Source organism: Centropristis striata, chromosome 3 (genome assembly GCF_030273125.1).
Source record: "Centropristis striata isolate RG_2023a ecotype Rhode Island chromosome 3, C.striata_1.0, whole genome shotgun sequence".
In the NCBI taxonomy this organism is placed as follows: Eukaryota; Metazoa; Chordata; class Actinopteri; order Perciformes; family Serranidae; genus Centropristis; species Centropristis striata.
This window is the reverse complement of record NC_081519.1, coordinates 39,540,682-39,563,753: the sequence shown is the minus strand read 5'-3', so window position 1 is coordinate 39,563,753 and position 23,072 is coordinate 39,540,682. Positions and strand designations below refer to the sequence as shown.

General features: G+C 37.8%; 2 protein-coding genes across 4 annotated transcripts in view; one reads left to right on the top strand and one right to left on the bottom strand.

Annotated features, from left to right (window-relative positions):
* The window catches only part of myg1 (myg1 exonuclease), a 31,772-nt gene extending 25,047 nt beyond the window's left edge, over positions 1–6,725 (bottom strand). Inside the window, exons 1-2 of the mRNA XM_059328426.1 lie at positions 6,404–6,725; positions 4,687–4,799 (exon numbers count right to left, since the gene is read on the bottom strand). Coding sequence (XP_059184409.1) covers positions 4,687–4,799; positions 6,404–6,682 — 392 coding nt within the window. The 5' untranslated portion in view covers positions 6,683–6,725. The remainder of the gene's footprint in view (positions 1–4,686; positions 4,800–6,403) is intronic.
* LOC131964434 (mitogen-activated protein kinase kinase kinase 12-like) overlaps positions 6,619–23,072 on the top strand; it is a 39,730-nt gene continuing 23,276 nt past the window's right edge. For 2 of the 3 annotated variants that reach the window (XM_059328425.1, XM_059328423.1), the window contains exons 1-2: positions 6,619–6,732; positions 8,866–8,929. The gene's annotated coding sequence lies outside the window, so the exon portion shown is untranslated. Of the gene's footprint in view, positions 6,733–8,769; positions 8,930–23,072 lie in introns of those variants that run through there. The other variant, XM_059328424.1, reaches the window with a different exon arrangement.

Below are 23,072 nucleotides of genomic sequence, written 5' to 3'. Positions count from 1 at the left end.
TTCAATATGCAAACTCTGCTCGATCCCACTAAATTTTTTTTGAAAGTTTTGAAAGTAAACTTTGTGAAATGTCACAAAAAAAATCTCTTCAACTTCTGCCTGTGTTATAACGACCTTGGGCAGTAATCATTGCATCAGTGAAAACATTTTAGCTGTTTCTCTGACTACTCTGGTTTGATCTGTTGCTGTAAACAAGCAAAGGTTGTACCTTGCACTGTGTCCTCCTAATTAGTGACTCAACTTTTTCTTCCATGTGCCCATGAAAGAAATTGTTTGGACTATAAAAAAATTACATCACTGAAGAAAAATGTAGAAATTTCAATCTGATTACTCCCGTCCTTCGTTGAGAGGCAGATGTTAATTAATTTACGGTCACTGTGACCTTCAGTGCTGTATAGTACACTAAATCACTTTATAGGAGCGCTTCAGGAACAGTAATGGCCTCTGGCTCATTGCAAGTTTAACCTCTTTCTTTCTGGGATAATCATTTTAGTTGGATCTGAGGACAATTTATTATTAGTACTGTGAGATTAGGGATGGCCTTAAACAGTTTGTATCTATTTTTAAAGGCGTTTTAATCAATGCCTGCATTAATTTTTACTGTGTACACCTGTTGAGCTACACCTACATATAAGATGTAAATTATTGTTTAAAATTATCCTACAACATGTGTGGATTGTCAAAAGAAAACACAAATTAATTGAATTAATTCAGGTTATTATAAAAAAAAAAAAAAAATGAATTAAATACAGGGGAAGCCTGCTCTGTCCATGAATCTTTTATTCATGGACTTTTTTTTTTCTTGCTGACTTTTATAATTATTTGTGTTATCTTTTTTGTGATTTACATTTTTATTGTAATTTCTTCAGAAAAACAAATAACCTTCTATACAGTATACAGCTCTGGATAGTAATTAGGTAAATAATAATAATTAAAATGGATGAGAAAAATTATATATATGTACATACGTATAATGAATAGGAGAGAAAATGTAAGAAAAATTAGAAAATATATATTTTCTTTTAATTTCTTTGCAACTGTAATTCTGTGCTTTTAACTTGCTGTCTTTATTTTATATACCCTAACTGATTGTGATATATTTTGTCCATGGGAAGCACGTTGTGCCTCTAGCTTGTAAAGTGGTATTTAAATAAAATTATTATCATCCTTATTTCTGTGGAAGCCACCTAACCTACATCACAACACAAAGCAGCATATAGAAAACTTATCAATTACATTTCTCTCCTGACAAAGATGCTGCAAAATGAGCACATTCATCACCGCCTCACTGTTGCAAAAATATACGCTTTCTAGTGTGAGCAACCACAAATGAAATCCCTGGCAGATCTAATCTGTGGTGCTTTATTAACCTTCAGTCAGTGTTTGGAGAACATTTCTTACTCCTCCTACTCTTTCAGACATTTTCTTTCCTGCTTACAAAGCTCCAAAGATAAAAAGTGTTTCCATATCTGCAGTAGTTGCTCACATTAGAATTATATTTCCGGTGAAATATTACAGTATGCAAACACTGGACACTACGCTTTTATTAAAAAATTTTAATGGTTCATCACGCTTGCAGATGCCAGTAGTAGAGTCGGGGTTGGCACAGGTTACCATGAAGTGATGAGGTAATCACAGCTCAGTGCACCCGGAAAGATAAATACTACTGTTTTTTCACACCAAAGTCTGTTGAACCATAGTACACATATTTGGTATGTCGTGCATAAAATGCAAATTCAGACAAACTATTGTGTCTGGTAAAGTAATATTAATGGAGAATTGGCCTTTTGGTATATTGAACAAACGAGATATAACGTGTAATAGGAGCAGTAGGATTTTGGGGGATCTTAATTTAGGGATTTAGGCCACTTTATTAGGTACACCTGTTCAACTGCTTGTTAACACAAATAACACTTTTAAGTGGCAAATCTACGAGAAAAAAATGCATAGATCTGCAAGAAAAAAGTAGTTATTTCCCACTTTTTTCTCGTAAATCTGCAAGTTTTTTTCGCAGATTTGCCACTTTAAATCTCTTAAATCTGAAACTTTTTTTCTTATAGATTTGCCACTTTAATCTAGTTAATTTGCAACTTTTTCCTTGAAATATTACCCCCCTCCCCCAGGTTTGTATTTTTATTTTTGTTCATACTTGGCCCTAATATGCCGTCATAGTCAAGTTCTCCTCGTACAACTCATTGAAGAATAACTGTGTGTACGACTGTTTCTTGCAGATTTTTTTTCTAAATTTTTCATTTTTACATTGGAGGTCAAGGTCAATTATTACTATATTAATATCACACTGATTGGTCAGATGCCATGGTGTCACTGTAGCCTGATATTTGCTGATTAGCTGGAAGAAATCCATGTGGTTCTACGACCAAACAGAGAGTTTAGATATCCACTGAAGTTACCAAATATAGTTCTTCGCCCGATAAAGGGTTAATTGGTTTCATTTTAGGCTCTTACTGTTCTTACTCTGATGTATTGATATTGCTGTCAACATCTGTTTTTAAATTAAAATTAGGACACTAATTGTTCTCCTCCTCCCCTCTTCCCCAACCTCCTCCAGCCCCCCCAGCCCACTCACATCCATCCCTGCCATCACAACCATCTTGCCCCCATCCGTGCATGTGAGTGACAGCCACGCTCTCCTGCGGCCCCTGACAGCGACACGGCAGCCTCTGTGCCTCGTGAACCAGCAGCAGGGGGGCGTTCAATTGAGGGAGCACTAATTATCACTAACCACCTGCCAGGAAGAGAGCCCTGGCATATCTTTATCACCGTGGTCATAAAAGCTATCTCTGATTATCATCAGGACATTAAGCTGACAAGACATCTGGAATGGGCTGATTACTCACCGTGATGCGACTTTTGAGTGAATGCAATCATACGGAAGGAACTTCGGCAGGAAATTTAGCGGATAAAATAAGAGTGTGTTCCTTCATGATCCATGCAATTAGCGTGCTTCAGGGATGTCAGAACACTAAAAATATCTCCTTGATGGACCCCACCCAAAAAAAAAAAAACAGAGGATCTGATTCTTTACACTTTGTTTTCTGGATAACAAGAAATGAACAACAGGTCTGAAATCCAGTTTGATTTCCCAGTCTAGAAACAGGAGGATTAGAAGTGAAAGCCAGATATATAAAGGTTATAAAAGGTTAAATCAATAGGTCTCACAACACTTTACGGCTTAATAGATTTTGTCAATTCTTCTCACCTACGAAAACAATTCAAAATAGAGCCTGATCGAAACTGGATTTTAAGGCAGACACTGATATTAATTATTAGAGTTTTAAAGTCCAATAATAATATATCAGCCCATAGTCTCTCTTTTTGTTTTAAACATTATACATATTAGGAAATATAGCGTTTGTAGGGCTGCAACAACCCAAATATTTCTGATTAATGTGCTGTATTTCTCAATTGATGTAATTTTTAAAAATCTAAATATTGAAAAAATGCAAATTTGCTCGATTAAAGTGGCAAATCTACAAGAAAAAAAGTTGCAGATTTAAGAGATTTAAAGTGGCAAATCTGAGCTAAAAAAGTTGCAGATTTACGAGAAAAAAAGTGGGAAAAAGCAACTTTTTTCTCCCAGATACACCACTTTAAATCTCATAAATCTGCACATTTTTAATCTCGTAAACTTTTTTCTCAAAATATTATTATACATTCTGGCAGTATGTAATATCCTCCAATATTCTCTAGGGTCGAAATTTGGAATTTGCAAGTATTTCAATGAGTGCCCTATTAAGGGTTAAAGTGGTGAATTTGGGAGAAAAAAAAGTTTTTTTCTCGCAGATTTGCCACTTTAAATGTCTTAAATCTGCAAATTTTTTTCTTGTACATTTGCCACTTTAATCTAGTAAATTTGCAACTTTTTTCTCAAAATATTACCTGAAGTTACCAAATATAGTTCTTTGCCTGATAAAGGGTTAATATTTTTCACAGCAGGCATGATGGCAGGTTAAAGCAGGAGTAGCTGAGGTGTAAATTCATCACATTAATTATGGTGGCTGGCTCGATGACATGGCTTTCTGGTGCATCTAAATGGAACGAGGCATTATTAATAATATTAGTTACCGTGTGCTTTACAGCTGCGACAGTTCAAAATGGCATGAAAGAGACATTTTACAGTGTTTGGGTAGTTTTTCAGCACTAAAAAACTCATCATGCTTTACCTTCATACAAATGTTGAGAAAAAAAAGGATAATAAGCCTTGAATACTGACAAAAGTTATTTGGCTGAAGTCCACCACACTGGACTATATCATCACTTTAATTGTAATTTTCAGCAGGCATTAAAATATTTCACAAAATGACTTAAATGTTTAGTCAGTGCTCTGAATCATTATTTTAGTATTGATTTAATAATAAAACAATGTATCATGATCCACTACATTAAAATAAACCCACAATATGATCAGCTGATGAGCGATAAATACTCCTCAGCCTTGGTTCATTATTCTCATTTATTCTTATTCCAGTCTTTAGTTCTTTAATCTCATTTTATTTATTTATTGTATCTCATGATTCCTCATATTTTCGCACTGGAGTCTCTGTGACGAAAGCAACTCGCCCCTGGGGATTATTAAAGTAATTCTGATTCTGATATTTCAAACTGGTGAAATCGAAAACTTTATAAACTTAATCTCTTTGCAGCAGCTTACTGCCGCAGTCGTACCTCTGATGATGGTCATAGCGATGCTTCTTTGGGTCAAACTCTCCTCCCACGTCTACCACGATGTCACACTCTGCCAGCTGTGCCGGGTCCCTGGTCCGAATGATCTCAGAATCCTGTGCAATGAACAGAAGTTTTTTCTAGAAATGCAATCGTCTATCATCAAGAATCTGACATCTGGATTTTATATAAAGGCCTCATTTCGGGTTTCTAAACCCTTTTTAATCCATGAGCCAAATGCATCTAGATGAATTCTACAAAGACTGGTAATTATAACAAGAGTGTGACCCCAATACTTTACAAGTATTTAAGGTTTACAGCTCCAATCTGTAATTTCTGTACACATACTCTACTGCTCAAAAGTTTGGAATTGCCTGTCACAAAAGCTTGATTCCTTACAGTCACATTTTGAATGGCCTTTCATGCTTTTAGGTTGTAAAAAGCCCTTTTTACAAATATGTTATATAAAAGAAACTGGAAGCTTTGCATGAAAGCATGTGCAGATTTACATATTAACGCGTTTCTGTTTCAGTGTCACATGCACAATAATGCCTATAACGTGCTGGAAATAACAAGCATGATGCTTTAGCAAAGCTTTTCTGAAAACTTCACAATAGAAATAAAAGCTTAGTCGGGTGTAGGCTCAGTTGGAAATGGATTGGGAGATATCAGATGAACATACTATGGACTGACAAACCGCAGATTAAACCTTTTCATAGCTGAGCGGACTGCAGAGGGCCCAAAGAAAAACAGACTCCAAGAATATTTAAAGCCCAATTTTAACTGCTGTTGTATAATAACTCAGGGTCATTTCCCCTTTTCTGGACTGGATAATATATTAAAAATCAAGAAACATGGGAGATTGTTCCAACAGTGTGGGAACATCAACTATTTAATCTTTTAACAATTCTTCTTTTGGGGCCCAAACTATTAAATGTAAACAATACATTATCTGTGTGTTGGTTGATTCAGATGAATAATAATGGTTTTGTCTGCTTCTCACCCATCATAAATGAACATGTAGCTGCATTTACATTACTGGAGACAAAATGTTGAAAGCATCAGAAAAACAGTGTTCTAGTTTCTTTAATGTCTTTTTTTTTTTGGCCTAAATCATCTCCTCATGACGCCGGCCACCTATGGTAAAATCTACTACATCCTCAGATGATCTGATCATGTGATTCTTCAAAATAAAGTGTTGCCATATCTCGCTTAAGTCACAAAGGCATGTTAAAAAAATTGCCTAAGTCATTTATTTCTCTTCAGTTACATAATTTACACTCAGTGTTATTACTATGCCAATAGCCATCCTTTTTTACATCCTTTTTTGAGTGAAATGATCATTAAATGTCATATGTTACACTTTTGGTGAATTTTTTTGTGTTTCCTGCAAAACTTGAAAAAATGAGTTAGACGAATATTTTAACAGGGTGACGAAATTATCCTTCTGGGAGCTCCATCTCTCTGTACAACAGCACCCCCGAGTGGCGTGTTATAGTATTACAAGAGATGTGTGACAGAAACACAAAATTTAAAATAAAAATAAAAAATAAAAAATCAGCCAATGCAGACTTTAGAACCCCTTTTAAAAGAGCGGGTTTATCAACACGGTTTATAAGAACTGTCGACACAGACTGAAACTTAAACAGCAGCGGTTAAAGGAACAACACAGGCCTCCATCACCTCTATAACCTGCTGTTATAGAGAGTATCACACTCACCTGGTACTCAGGTAGCTGTCGGAGGAAGAAGCACGCGAGCACTTCGTCGCAGTGGAAGGTGCCGTTATGAGTTCCGATCTTTTTACCGGGCATGTTGTTGTCGGTGCGGAGCCTCTTCGCTTCACTTGACATGTATCGAGCTGCTGAGCGGGTAACGTTCACCGGGAGCACACAGCGGAAGTCAGCTAACAACCGTGAAACACTGGCTGGTTTGCTTGAGTGTATTAGTTTTGTTAAATTTGTAAGAACTATCAGGCGGGAACACCACATTAAAACCATAGATTGAAACACGCTGGTGACGGACGGATTTGGCTGCCGGACCGGAAATGGTGCGTCCGTTTCTTTTTTTTTTTTCTTTTTTTTTTATTGAACAATTGAAAATACAAACTCTCAACGAGAATAATAATAGTAAAAATACTAATGAAAATTGTGTACAATACAAGTGCAAAAAAAGGGGGATGTGGGGACTCAAGAAACAAAAAGACACATATTATCAGGCATTTAGTACAAAAAAAAAACGGAACAGTAAAATAATAAAATAAAAATAAGTTATAATTCAGAACATCAGGAGTAGGGCAAAGTCCAGACTTAATTAAATGGCATATTTGCTTTTTATCTTTTTGAGGGATAAGAAAAGCAAATTCATTAATAAAACCAGAGAAGGAAGGCTTAGAATTTCTCCCCTTTGCACAATGAATATGATATTTACAGATATGTCTAAATGATCCATGTAATATATATATATATATATATATATATATATATATATATGTATATATATATATGTATATACGATGTGACATTAATATAGCAATGAATTTAAACAGAAGAAAATACAATGTTATGTATAAAATAGATTTGATACAAAGTGTAATAATTCAGTCGTTTATTAGATAGTGTTTGTATGTTGACAGCAGAGGGCGATAAAGGTACTGGAAAAAAAACATAAAATCCTAATACATGGATAGATGTTTCTGTTATACATTGTAACATTTCAATAGTTCACTATTTACATTTTTCAACTGTTTAACTACTGTTCAACTATAGACTAAATATGAGCACATTGAACATGATTTCATAGTCTGTATAGCTACGTAGAATTACAAAATAAAACTGAATACATTTGACAATAAAAACAAACTAAATTAAGTTCAACTTGGCTAAAGATGTAAAATAATAATAATAATAATAATAATTCCGTCACAAGTAAAGGTTTTCATTGAAAATGGTTCTTAAGTAAAACTGCAAAAGTATTACTATCAAAATATACTACAAAAATACTACTTCTTAAAATAAAAAACAAACAAAACAAAACTGAATTAAGTTGTATTTGAGTAAAAGAAGCAATAATACTGTGTAAAAAATACTGTTACAAGTACAAGTTTTCATTCAAAATGTTACTTAAGTTCAAGTGCATCAACATATACTTAAAGTACCAGAAGTAAAGGTACTTACTGTGGCGAATGGGCCCTTTAAGTAATGTTATATCACTGGTTTATTGAACGATTCAAAGGTACGTTACTGTTGCAACTGGCAAAGGTTGGGCTACTTTAAAGAAAGACCTATTTATTTTTATTGAGACTTTAAATGCTGTGCTTACCTTTTAATTATATATCATTAACAGACAGCAGAGGGCGTTGAAGGCAATGAAACAATCCTTTCAAACCTTCATACATGGAGTAGCAATACAACAGTGGAGGCTACAGCTACACTGCTATAAACTTTTAATTCAAATGCTACTTTAATAAAATTGCAAATTTATTAGCATTAAAATATACGTAAAGCACCAAAATATTACAATGCTGCTTGGGCATTTTGGGAATCATATATTATTGGTTTATTATATTGATTAATGTTTGTGTACATTACTGTTGCAGCTGGTAAACGTGAGGTTAATTTTAAATAATACTTGATATATGTTTATTTAAATACTTGAAATACTGCTGTGGGCTTACCTTTTAATTAAATATCATCATATTGTATTAATCTATATTTGCAAAGTAAGTAAGGCTATCAAATAAATGTAGTTATGAGTTAAAAATTACAATATTTCCCTACAAAATGTAGTGGAGTAGCTCCAGGGCTGCAGAACCTCAGGGGTCCCAAAGGCTTCATGTTCCCCGTAGCAATTAATTTAATTTAATTTAATTAACTGCACATTTGTTTCATAATATGCACCTCTAAAGCAGAATATAAACTGTGATTAAAAAGGTTCTCAGGCAGGCTATGCAAAAAAAAAAAAATAGTGGTATAATAGTTATGAGTAAGTTTAAAGGCTGGAATCAATAAGGAGGGTCAGACTCAGCTCTCACCACCAACTCTCGTTCTCGCGGTATTACTTTCAAGGTTTATTGACAAGGTAATTAGCCAGATGGGACCTCTGTAGTAGTCAGGCTGAGGAGAGGCATCATCGCTTTCTGTGTTTTCTCGCATGGAAAACTCTCTTGTTTTGATCTACAAAGGGACCCGGCGCTGGAAACCAAACAGATCGGCGTGTCACTGCATCCGGTACCGAGCCTGCTGAAGGTAGGTTTTTCTTCTTATGATTGCAGAATGTGTTTATCTGCAGGACATGATCCCTCATCATCCCTGCGATGCTTGAATGGGAATCCTGCTCAGTGTGATCATGCACCAGCCTGATACTGTTTGCACACATTTCACAGACACGTGCGTTTTTTTAGAGATTCTGTCTACGGAACAATGGAGAGTCTTTTTAAGGCCACACGGTTTGAATCATTAAATCCAGTCGTAAAATATTTGATGCGGTGTGAGTTTAATTTCTAGCAGCCAGGGGGCGCTGTAGGTCAACCAGTCTGCTGAGCGCCTTGGCCTTGGCTGCATCCTCACCAGCTCACTAGGCACGTTGACAACTCTTCATTTCAGCTTAATTAAATCGATAAACATTGATTTAAGGGGGCTTCCATTTAACTCAGGGGGTGTCGGGTTTCTCTGAAAAAGGACGCACCATCTTCTTGTAATAACATCTAGCCTTGATTTTCTCAGCACAAATCATAGATATGTGTTGTTTTTTAAAGGTTTGGCAGGTTTTTTTTGTCTCAGGGCCACAGTGTAGCCTACTACACAAGTTGTTTCACATTTTAGTCTTGTATTAGTCCTTAAAAGACTATTTCTGTAAAATGAAAAACAGACAATGTGTTTTGATTGCATCTTAACATGGTTAAAACCAAATCATTCATCACATTAATGTTAAAATCAAGAAATAACTTCAAGTAATATTATCCCTTTCAATATAATAATTATCAAGATAATTTAACTTTATTGGAGCATGTGTTTAAAAAAACATTTAATTGAGGTTTTGACAAAATAAATTGTTCATTTTTAATGAATTTGTCATTTAAATCTAATGTTAAACAATCTAGAATTTATTCCAACTTCAAACCATTTTCAGCATCTCATTAATCCCAATCATAGGGTTGAATTAGCAGGTTAAATAAATGCATAAATCAAGCACTTTTTGCATTTGCCATGATGGCCTTACTGCCCTGATCAGCACCATGGACAGTGCTCTGCTCTGAGACAACAGGCTGACCTGATGTTTCTCTCTGGATGTGTCTTTGATGTTGGTTTCTTGTTTTTGAGGCAACAAGAGCCCTTTGTACTTGTCATTTATATCTTCTATTCTTCATGTCCCATCACTTCCACCACAGTTTTGTAACAAATGATAATTGGCCTCTTTACTGCAGCTGAATTAATGACTCTTAATACAAGTAATATGTGATCCAGTCAAGTGGATAATTAGCATAACTCTGTATAATTGGCGGCTGGTATTCCTCCAGAATACAAATTTAGAAAACAATGCCACTTCCTCTTATTATTCTGAATATATTAGTAAAATGGGGATAGGATCATCTCATCTGTAGAGAGTTGTGTGTTGACAGAACATTGGTGGACACAAGCAGCACAGAGATTAGAGAATAAAACAGACATGTGAGGGAACAGAAGAAGATTCAGGATCAAGAAAAGATAAATGTGAGGGGTGACAAGGAAAAAAATTGACTGGAGACCAAGATTGCACAGTACGAAGTACAAACAAAATATACAATAACACAGCTGTACAATAGAATCATAACAGTACAATAGCACTCTGCAGAAATGAAGGGAAACACAAATTACCATATAATAGTATGTCGTTTTCTGCAACTCGAGGTCTATCAATAAAGACAATAACATAATTCAGGAGGTAAATAAAAAAGGCAAATGTCTGCACCTCTCTAAACAGAGATAACAAAAACCAGTAAAAACACTCAATTTAGCAGTTTCACATTAAAAGTAAAGTAAAACACACTGTTCAGATGCCGCTAACAGTTGCTCAGTTTGTTTTATTTTTGATAGTTTAAGATCTAGATGTGAAATGACTTAAATCTGGTTAAAATATATAGTTAAAAATGACCAAGATCTATAAAGTGTGTCATAAAAATGTGGCTTACACTGGTACATACTCATTAAAAAAATGAAGAGAGGATAAGACGCCATTGACGGGGACCAAATAAAAAGGAAAATTGCCTTCATTAAAATGAAGATAAGTTCACAACAAAACACATTTAAACTCAAGATATTTTAATGTGGAAAAGTTGAATATCATACCTTTTAAACATTTGTCAAGAAGGCACCAAATGTATACATAACTTCAAACATATATGACTAATAACAACATTTATTCAAACATAGAAATAGATTTTGTTTTGTTTTGTGTTCAGGCATCCTTGAAATAGAATAATCTGAGACAGGGGAGGATCACAGTTGGTTGACTCGCTCTTAAGAATCAGGAGATATCCATTTTTTTTGTTTTGCCTTCAGGGGTGCTTGAGCTGCCCCCTTTTTCCCAAAAATTGAATGAGTCATAGTCACAGGCAAACTGAAATAAACAAGCCTGAAGATAATGTTCATCAGCCAGCCTCCTTCAGCGCTGACCAGTCTGCAGCGTATCCCACAGACAGCCAGCCCCTCAATTGGCTCGCCCCGAACCAGGAGATACAGTTGTGGGTGGTGACCGAGAAAACGTCACACTGCTTGTGATTTTCCCTGCTGCTTCCAGTTTTACACGCAGCGCTGATGGGAAATGAACCTGCCCTGGCTTTCCTTAAAAGGAAGAGCAAAGCAGCGTTCAATCAAAAAGTCAATTATTCGCTATAGGGCCAGTGTACGTCACATTCCCCTGAGTTATAACACTGCAGTGGCTGCAGGGAACAGCGGGAGGGATGGTGTCTGGGTTGTGGATGGGAAATGGTAAAGTGGAAAAGAAAAATATGACAATTATGGTTTTGTGCGGAAACATAAATAACATTAAAAAAAATCAAGTGACATAGTCAAATAATGTTCAAAGCTTGTCGTGATTTGTGTTCAAGCAGTACATTAATTTCCCATCACTGGTGATGGATTATGTTAAAGGTATAATATAAGATAAGATAACATAAGATATTCCTTTATTGATCCCCCATGGGGGAAATTCGGGTGTTGCAGCAGCACAAGTCCAGAGTAAAAACAGATCGAGGTAATGAAAATAGAAAAATAAAAATTAAATAGAATAAAGATTAAAAATACAAACAAACAACCAAGACCATTTTTTTAAATAGTAGTGCAAACAAGTGTTAAAATGCAAGTTTTCAACATTGAACATGTCTAAAAACAACCGACGTATGTTTTGTTTTGTTATGTACATTACCTGTTCGTTTCCAGCTAATTTCAAACCCAGAGAAATCTGTTATTTTAATCAAGGTGCAGTTCATGTTGTCACCTGTCAGTGGACTGAGAGACTTCTAGCTGCAGAAAACTGCAAATTGAGCATTTAATCACACACATTTTAAAAATAATTTTTCTTTATTTTTATAAAAGTTCAATCATTTGACATAACCAAGTCTCCCCTCAAGTAAAAAGAAATATAAACAAAGGATGATGTAAATTTATATGCTTCCATTATTATTACGACATTAATAATTCACGAGCATAAAATGAACAAAATGATTCCAGCCTTTTATTACTTTATTATTTAAGATTCACAGTTATTATGTTATACCATAGTATAAGATGAAATACTAGATACCTGCATCACATTAATCAAGAGAATCCATAAACACAGTGTATTCTCACCGTAAAGTGCACTGGCTCTTGTTGTCAACCCTGAGGCATCTCAAATGTGCATTTTTGAAAATCTCTGTTTAATGTCGCTGCTTCCTGTCCCGCACCCTGAGAGAGAAAGTTCATTAACAGGGAGTGCTTCCCCCTCAACAGATCTAATGGGATACAAACTGATCTCCCTGCAGCCAAAAGAAAAGAACCCTCAAAACAAAAGACAAAAACAATCGTCTGCATAATTATTAACTCTTCCCCTGTAACAGCTGGTGATCCTCTACACTCAGGGGCATTTTGGAAGTGTAGTTAATCCAGTGATAATCTTGAGCATGGTTTACACATATTATCGCTTTAATTGCTACGTGTGCTGTGCAATTATACCGCCGCCAATTACATGGCTATAGTTTACTTGGCTGTCTAAGCATTTGGTTCCCTCTAATAGATGCCCTTTATCAACGCGTGCAAGTGAAGCCATCAAGACAAACACTAATGGATCTTCCATTGACATAATGAATTAATTATACGTTGTGATGTAGAGTGGTGCAGGATGATGCTGAGCTGTGCCGTACAGTTGTAGATGCACAGTGGAGAGAAACGGGAGCTTGGTATAGGGACAGGAGAGGATGTAGGTGTGTGTGTGTGTGTGTCCACATGTGTGTCCGTCCATTAGAATGCAGAGTGCGTCCTCCAGTGTGAGTCACCCTCCTCCCAAACTCCCCTCCCCGTCCCTTTCCCCACCCATCCACCCACCTCACACCACCAGCAGTATCTCGCTGCAGTCACCGCCTAATATTACGCCTCTGACTTCACGCCGGCCAACTGAGGATTCTGTTTCTACGGCAACACGCTCCAGACTCCTCCCCCGCCCCCCCCACCTCACTCATCCCCACCCCCTCCTCTCCTCCACCCCCACTTCCCGGCACAAACCATGTGACTTTCAGGAAGGCTTCTCCAACCTCCCCTTTATTGTTATTAACCCTCTCCTGCCCGAACGCTGCCAGAGGCTCTCCTCAGCAGGCGGCCCGGGCCGGCTGCTCGCCTCTCGGAGGTTTCAAAGGGGAATCAGACGTATCGCTAATCTCCCCGGAAGATCAAAGCAGCGCTTGATCTAAATGTTGGATTTGCATATTTTAGAGCACGCTGGAATGAGTCAATATGGTTCTTCATTTGTCTGGGTCACATCTTGTTATTGTCAACAACAGAGTGGAAAAGTAAAAGTCAATATTTTCATATTGACGGTGAATCACATGAATACTTGTATGTGAAAGGGTTTCGCTCATAGTGATAAAACCACAACTCTGAAGTTAATTGACTCTCAGCTTTGGGTTTTCAGGTCCACAAACACCAGTTTCTTTCATTCTAACCGCTCTTGTCGATATCATTTACCAGACCAAAGAACAGCTGTAGAGGTCATCTGAATATGCAGCGATTTACAACCTGTTGTTATGATTGTTATAAGGCGGCGACCTCTAGTGGCCGTAGTAGATTTGACGGGAGGAAAGGAAGGAAGAAGTCAGGTGTTGGTTTACGGAATGAGTCCAGTTGTTGTTTAACACATATTTTTACAAACTGGCTCTTATAATGGGTTGACTGGGTGCATATATAAACACCCTGACCCATGCACCACTAACAGGGAAGAAAAGTAGCCTCAGAAAGACCGGGTGAGTAGGTGAGGATGGACGGTTAATACGGCTTAAAAAGGGGGAAAAAAAACATATAATATATATAACATACATGTTTTACTGTGGACATTGTGATGTGTCAGTTTGTTGGACCAACCCAACCTTATAACCTTCATATCTACATTAGTGGTGAACTGTATAACGGAACCTAAACCATGATATTATCCTAAACCTAACCAAGTGGTTCTGTTTACACATATGGACTGTGGCTGTGCAACCATTAACAACTTTAATAGAACAGTTATATATGTTATTTTGGGAGTCACTGGCAAAAAAATCTATTCTGTCCAGGACATGTTAAAATTTTCAGCTACAGCCAGCAGCTGTTTTCAGTGAAAAAGCTCTACAAAAACCCCACTGTACTGTACCTGCTCAGCATCAAACAGCAGTCAGTTAATGACCAACTGGTGACCACAGTGGAGCATTTAGCAGCTAATGAATCAGATATTTCCCTCAGGAGCTGGTGTAAACCAGAACAGAGCAAAAATGATAGGGAATGTTTGTTTTTGATGAATTAGGTGGCCAGAATTGCACCTGATCTTCAACATATCATCTCAAAATTTGATAATATGAGTGTGTTGTATTGAGAGCTCGTTTCCACTGCCCCAAAGCGCACAGAAAATCCGCTAATGCAGGTTTTGCCTCATTCGTAGAAACTGTAAATGACTAAAGATGTTTGTTTACCTTGAAGTGGTGTTTCCGGTCAGTTTTCTGACATCTTCTTCCCGCTCTTGAATATGTGATGCTGTAATGGAGGCGAGGTGGATTAATAAAAGGCGTCAAACATCCTTGATAGAGTTTTTAAAAACGGAAATCGGAACCTTGGCGTCCGGCAATGATCTCACCTAAATATTGCCTCATTGGCTCGATTGTTTCCCCATCGTCCCGTTGGGAGATGCGCTATATTGTTTGTGTATGCATGTGCACGCGCCTGAGCATGCATGTGTGTGAATGGAGGAACTTTATGAATGAAAACTCTTCTTCCTGAGTTGCAGACAGGAGGTGAGATCATCTTGTTGAAATGGAGAATCCTCCCACCCCACCAACTCCCTTTGCCCGCCCACCGATACTGGTTGGCGCCAAGCTTAATGAAACCCATCAGTAGCGGCACCCTGATTGATGACAACACCGTCCAATATCAGCTCTCACACCCCCCCGACAGACAGACAGGAAGGGATCACTGATGTAGACATGTATAAGCTCTGACTGATGTAGAAACGATGAGGTACCTTCTTTCATCTGATATCTGAAAGAATGTATCTGGTAGTCTGCTGTTGCTTTTCAGTCAATATGATGTTGCAGCAGAGTGCCAATTATCTTTGCTCCTTTTGTTCACGTTCCCTTCAGGAAAAGAGTTGAGTGAATTTGTTGATTGGCCACCTATTCAGCAGTGTGTGTGAGTGAAAGTGACAATGAGTCACACAAGGGGCTCTCGATGAGGATCCATAAATAGGCTCTACAAAGAGCCACACGCTGCCCTCCCCCTCATTCCCTACACTAAACAGCGCACACACACACACATACACACACACACACACACACCTCTACCTTCCCCTCTAACAGGACTGAGACAATCTGTGACCATTTGGCACCAGGCCTTTCACAACATACTGTACACTCACAGTCAAACACAGGCATGTGCACACACATGGCATTCCTCTTGACATCCTTCACTGCAGGCTTCTGTTAATTCCCTCCTACAGATTATGAGGCATGTTGCCAAACAATGCAGCATTTTACATCAGCCATTCGGTTGGACACCACAGAGTGTTGTACAGTCATCCCTTCAGTAGTGCGATTAAAGCTTTGCGGTTCTAATCGTGCATAAAGGGCACATATTTTACTTTTATTTGTATTCTGTCATACGTGTAATATTACAATGTTGGATGTTCACATTGAAAATTGTTGAATAATTTGGTAAACATTTGTGAAACTAATTCTTATAAGCAAAAACTTCATCTCTTCTGCAAAACTTCTGTTTTCAACTTTTTTTTTTCTATTGTCAACTCAAACTGACACAAGCGCATGACAGATTTCTATTTATGATCATTTGCACCAGCCACGGTACTGCAGTTTTTATATTACATTTTATAACACTGCTACATGTACATACATGGCAACATCAATGAAACCTGTAATCTGTGTTGCTGGTGTTGTAATTTCTCCCCAATTTTAGATCACATTCCTGCTGGAACATGTTTGATTGTGTAGTTTTTGGCTTTTGGTCATTCCTGTGGCTTCAATGACCGTGGAACAGAGAAATGGATGTATTATAATAAGTATAATAATATAATTGTAAGAACTGGATTCTGGACTCAAAGATAGAAGTTTTTCTGTCCAGTGAAAATTGCTCATCTGGCACATGATGCCAAAAAAGTTTTCTGGCTTCCAGGTTTAGCCCACTGAATAACGTAGTAGTGTTTCCCCCACTCAGCCCGTCTGCAACTTCCTGCTTTACATTGCAATGACATCACAGATTTTTTAATCACTTTTCTCAGCTGGAGGAAAGTTTTACAAACACAAAACCTTCACGGATCAAAAAATTCATAATAGAAAAGTCATAATCACGCTTGTTTGCAGCTAGAGGTGTCCTGTCGAGAATGACGATAAGCAATTGCAAAAACCATACGTCACCTCCAGAGTCTCTAAATCCCTCTGGGGCCTTTTTTTGTAATGGAGACATGCCAAGTGAGCGGCCATTTGAGAGTGCGTGGCCTGAAACTTTTGCAGCAGTTTTACCCAAATGGAAACGCCCCTGCAAGATGCCCTTGAAATGCTAAGCAATCTAAGCAGAATGGGCTTTTTTTGTGTTCAGCAGCCATGGGTAGTATGAGAAATATTAAGATTTTTAACATTTTAAACAATAAAGCAAGTAAACATGTTTTAGTAGAAACCCGAAATGCTAGTACTGAACCTGAAAATGAGCATAATAGCTCGACTGTAACATACCAAGATGGTCTTTGCATGTAAGTGTCAGGCATTTAACGTGACAGAACATAACTCATTCTGAATCCACTGTGCAATCTCTGAGAATGAATGGGAGTCCCACTGAATATATTCCTTAAAAAAAGCTGTCACTTTGTAGATTTGAGGTTTTTATCTGATGGGGAGTGATACCCCGCGGCGTTCATTCTGTGCTCGTTTCTGCTGGAGTAACCACAACCAAAGCAGAAACTGTGTTGGTGGACATCAGAGGCAGAAAGCACGGACCCTCGGAGGACTGAACATCCCTGACGAGGAGCCATCCTGCAACTACAAGCACTGATAAATAAATCATGAAGAAAGTTTTAGAAAAAAAGATAGAAATAGAACAGAGGATGTGCTTCTCCATTCAGACCGCCTTAAGACAGAATTCTTTATATGGATGGCATAAAACAGCAAGAATGATTAAAGCAGCTGATTTTTTTGCCCACTATTTCTATTTCATGTGATATTAAAACCAATTTAAACTTTCATAAACCACATTTTTGGAAGGCAAGGGCTCCTCGCATATTCATTTGGGAACTTGAAGTAAATTTCCCATTCGATTGTGAAATTGAAATACAAGTATCAGATCTGCTGACAAGAACAGTTTTGGAAATGCAGCAATTCTCTGGCAGTGACCAGTTGTTAGAATAACTTGCAAAGAAAAGGCACTTAAACATTTAATTACATGCAAAAAGCAATTTTGCTGTTCCTCTCTGTTTCACCTTGTTGGATTATTATTAAGTTGTTTAAAAAATACTCGTTATGGTGCCTTTGCATGCTCCATCACAGCAAGAAACAAACCAAAGTACTCAGAAAATCTTATTTTTATTTGGCAAGGTGGAGAGGGACTCTGGTGAATAGATGAATAAAAGAAAACAGAAGCAATCAGTTTATTCTAACTGTAATTTCAGGGTATAAAACTCAGCAGTGATGTTTTTCATCAGGATTTCATAAAGCTCTGCAGAGAGAAGAGGAGGGGGTGGATAACTTGTGCACTGTGCAGGTTTGTCGGTCTCACATGGTTGGGCTGCGCACTAGTTGGGGTTTCCCCCGCTGTCTGCCAGCAGAGCGATGAGGTCATCGTTAGGGGTTTAAGCCTAACACAAGCTTAATCTGGGAGATAAGGTCTGGATTTGGATTTAACGCTCAAAAAGGGTCACGTAGCTACAACTATTTAGACTGCCACAGTAAATACACAGCTCAGACATGGGATCCCCAGCTGTTCCACGAACGCACATCTTCATCGGCACCAGCCAAATACTTTGACTCTTGGAAGATTCTCCGGTGTTTACAGTGATTTCATGATCTCCCAGTTGGCCTGCAGAGTTACACTGGCATCCATTCACCAGGCAGGATTTCCCTCACTGTAATATGTGAGCTGTGTAATTTGGCAGAAGAGAATAAGTCCCATTTTGTATAGTGTTGCACATAGAAAGTGCTATATATGACATTCAGAACATTAATAAAGCAGCCAACAAATATTGGTTATGTAAAGATATAATTGAGTAATAGTGTCCTGACTAGGCCTGTCACGATAACATTCTTTAGGACGATATATTTTCCCTGATACTATCACAATATATGATAGTATTGTATCGATGATGTTTTAGTTTTGTGTTTAAGTACATCCTTTTCCAAAACAATTCTTTTTTTAATCTTGAGAATATTAAACATTGGAATTGAAATGTGGAAAAGAAATATTAAAATATCCTAGATAAATAAAACAAATAAATAAACTACAACCAAAACAAATAAAATACACCTTCAGACTCTGTTAAGAAAACATTGCAATGAGATAATCATTATGTATTATATTGTTTTATTATTAAATAACATATAAACAGTTGGAATGGCTGCTTGGGGAATACAGGGTTTTTTTGGCAATTCATACTGCCTGTCAAACATTTGTAGCATTACTTTAAACACAACACAAAAAAGCAAAAAAAGTCACACATGTAAACGACAATATTTTGAGTCCAGAAAAAAAGATTGTGTCTATTTTTATATATCGAACGATAATTCAATATAGTAATTATCGTGACAGGCGTAGTCCTGACCAGAGAATAAAGTCACGCCCCTCAGTTTGTGTTTCATTCTGAGCTTCTCTGTGCTTTGTTTTGGTAGTCAGTCAGGCTGGCGTGCATGTTAGTAAAAAGAAGAAGTATGCGATTTGGAACGCAGCTAATGCTCGCGCTGTTAGTAGCATTAGCGGCTAGCCACAGCCACATTGAGAGCCGCGTGCAGGCAGTCAGTATGTTTTGAATCTCAGAAAAAAAACTTTAAAGTGTGATGATTTAGTGTGCATTTCCTGTGAAATGTCTCAACAAAATCCTGAAAATATAAAAGAAAAATTTTTGTTCAGTTTTGATATGTTAAATTGCACAAATTGCATTTTTAGGAAGGTAAATAATTATTAATAAAAGTTATTTCTCTAGTATTTTAGACTAATTGTTTTGCCAGTGATTTCTGAATTTTGTTAAGGACATGGTCTTGGTCTTAAAATTGAATAAAGACTTCTCATTATATTTAGTTTTGTTTGAATATATACACTATACGCATCATCGTTATGAATTTCATTTATGTTCGCAGTGTAACGATACATTAGTCTGGATCGCTGGAGAGCCTGGTTCCGTGTCGCCTGTGAAAACAAACGTAAACCATTTTTAACTTAAGTTATTGTAGGTTGTTTATGTAAGTTATGTGAATCGCGTTTTTTGAATGTAAGGTTAGGTTTCTTTATAAGTTGCGATAGTCACGTCACCCTTGTAACTACTTCACTTTCGGCACTTACATACATTTATGTACTGTTTAAACTCTTTTATAACGCCCTACCAGGATGTTGTTTGCCCTAAACCTGGGTCAGTGGTTTTACAACATGAATCCACAGAAACTTTTTTACAACCGCTGACCGTAGCTATGTGTGTGCTATTCTTAGAACGAGCCGTTGTACCGCGAGCCGCAATACATACCTATGTGTCATAACTGGCGGGACGACCTCTTCTGCCGTTTAGGTTGGGGAACTTGTTTTAAATGGGCATATGACATCATCCCATATCGATTACTGGCTCCTGAATTGAATGGAATCGAAATTGTATCACGACAGACTTTGCGATATCATCAAATATTGTATTGTCCAAATCGTTTATATGACTTTGTTGTGTCTTGTAAGCCTGTGTGCATAGTTTTAAGCTACCCAGATAAAAAAAATAATAATTTATTCATGTAAAATGGCAGCAATGCAGGCACCTTGAATAATTATTAGTTACCCTTGAAGATGAGGATGTGTGGTGGTATTTTCAAACACAGAATGACATTTGTGATGACAGTTGTTTAAACGAGTGGGATATTTTATTTCATTCAGGTTAATTAGAGTCGCTGGGGGAAACAAATCACGCCTGGGGAAAGTCCCATTTAGGCCCTGTGCTGTCCCACTCTCCCAATCAGAGAGAAATGGGTCAGTAGAGATTGGAGAGGATAATAATAAAAAACGACCTGCCGTCCTTCCTCCGTGTCCCCACTGTGGCAGACGGGGTAGTTGCGCACAGATTATGCACCAATTACACTCCATACAGCCGGCGTTAATAGGGTTTGAAGGGATTTACACGACGCTGTCCGGTCAAATGCTGCATACTTTGGGGATGACATCATTTTGATCACCTCACTCACCGGCTGACCCCCCTACCTCCCTGCCTAGCAGCCGCCTCACAGACCCGTTTCACCTGCAGGTTGTCCCGTGTCTCACCGGACCGAGCTCGTCACGGTGCGTTTCTCCTCTGATAGGAGGACTCCGGAGCTGCAGCCCTCCCATCTCTCCTCTGCCGCTCCACAGTCGTGTTTACTATAGGTGAGACAGGCCGTGTATAAATTCCTGAGTGTGCGCAGATCGCATCCTCAGAGGAGAATGGAAAAGGAGGAGGAGGTTTATTAAGGAGCAGGAAAAACAAGCGAACCAAGGGGAGCGTATAGCTGTCGCCGTGTTTACTGCTCAAGAGGGAGAAGCGCAGGAGGAGACGCAGACTTCCAGTCATCCAGGGCGGAGAAACCTCAGTGGATGCAGAGAGGAGGAGGAGGAGTGAGTGAGGGAGCGAACGTGGATGCTGATTAAACCGAAGAAAGGAAGTATCACTAGATGGTTATTAGAATCCGAAACTATAAAGTGGAATAATCTTTTACGGGCAGCGATGGACGTCAGCTGTCGGCACTGAGGTAGGAAATTTTACTTGGCAGCATTATAAGCAGATATACAATAAGAGGGGAGGTCATATGTGGCTGATTTTATCCCTTAATAACGCCCCTCATCCTTTATCATTCAAATCAAATCCGCACTAGTGTGTTTGACAGTAACTTAGGTATTGTCAATGGTGCACCGGGGATCGTACCCGCAGCAGGAGGTGCCATGATGCGCACTAGAAACCGACACATCCACAATGCACTGGCCTGTAACAGAGCGTAGCCTGCTCCTGCAGCTCCCGCAGCTGATACCTCGAAATAAATCAAGTGAGAGCCGGAGCAGCACTATTAACAGGCAGGATCAGTCGGATGTGAATGATTATTCCACATTTCAGACAGCAGATGTGTCTCAGAGGTTTTGGGTTTCGTTTTTTTTTTTACCGATGCAGCTAAAAAATTATAATGACCCAGCGCTGTATATGGTTGTGGTTTGGTTTGATTCGTCCTCCGGGCTGCCTGTCTGTCTTGTTTTGGGCTGATTCTCTCCTCCTGTTTTATGAATTATAGATGGTTATATACAGCTATAGGTGCTGGTATCACGGATAATTGCTCATACATCAGATTCCAGGCACAGCTCTTGCAGTTGTCACAGTAAGGTGGTCGATATAATAGCCTTAATAGCATGTTAATACATTTAGGCTTCGTAATTTGACTCAAATTGACCTTTTATATGGGCAGAAAATGTAAAATACACATCATAATTACTGAATGATAATCTGGAAACTCATCCAGCTTTATGTGTGGGGTTTTATTTTTTATCTTTAAAAAACAAAACAAGACATATCAGGAGAACAACATACACATGGTGAAACTATACAACAACTTTCTTATACTGCTGTCCCCTGTATGTACACATACTGTTTATTATGCGTACAAAACAAAAACGGACAATAAACAGCACAAAAGACAAAACACAAGGGGGAGACATTTGCAATAACAGAAAAAGCCTTTTTAGCAAATTAAAGTGGATCTAATCCATTACAGGATGTTGCTGGACGCTCACAACCAAAATGTGTTTAGAGGGGCGACCACTCTTTCACAGACTTATCTAAGGTTTCTCTGCAGTAAAACTTTAGCGATTTATTATATCATAAAGACAATGTAGGTGGATGCATGTTAAGCCAAGCATGCAGAATACAGCATGATACAAAGCAATTCTACATTTGGACCAGACAAAGACCTGAGACCAAGAACACATAGTTTTGGATCCATTAATGTTTTAATGCCAAGATATTTCTTGATTTCTGTTTGAACAGAAGACCAGAACATTGTGATCAATGGCCATGACCACATTAGATGAAAATAATTGTCATATTTAATATGTATTGCAAGAGTCACAGGCAGTTTGTTAATGATTCTTGTATTGTGTTTTATGTGATTTGTCTGATCTAGTAATTGTTTTGACATTGCACTAAACCTTGGTTCAGGTTTGGTCATCTAGGTAAACACCAAAGTCCTTACCTTTCATAAGCAACTGGTCATATATATACAACTTTCTTATTGAGTTGTGCTGCTTTTATATAAAAACTCTTGACAATACTCAACTTCTGCTATCATTATAATTGGGTGTCTAGTTGAAATAACTCCTGATTTGGAGGTCATGATGAAAGTGCAAATGAAATTCTTCTAGCTATTGCCCTGTTAAAGCCTTCCCGTCTCTAAATCCCACATATGTACAAGTGTAATCAAAGTGAGAGTTA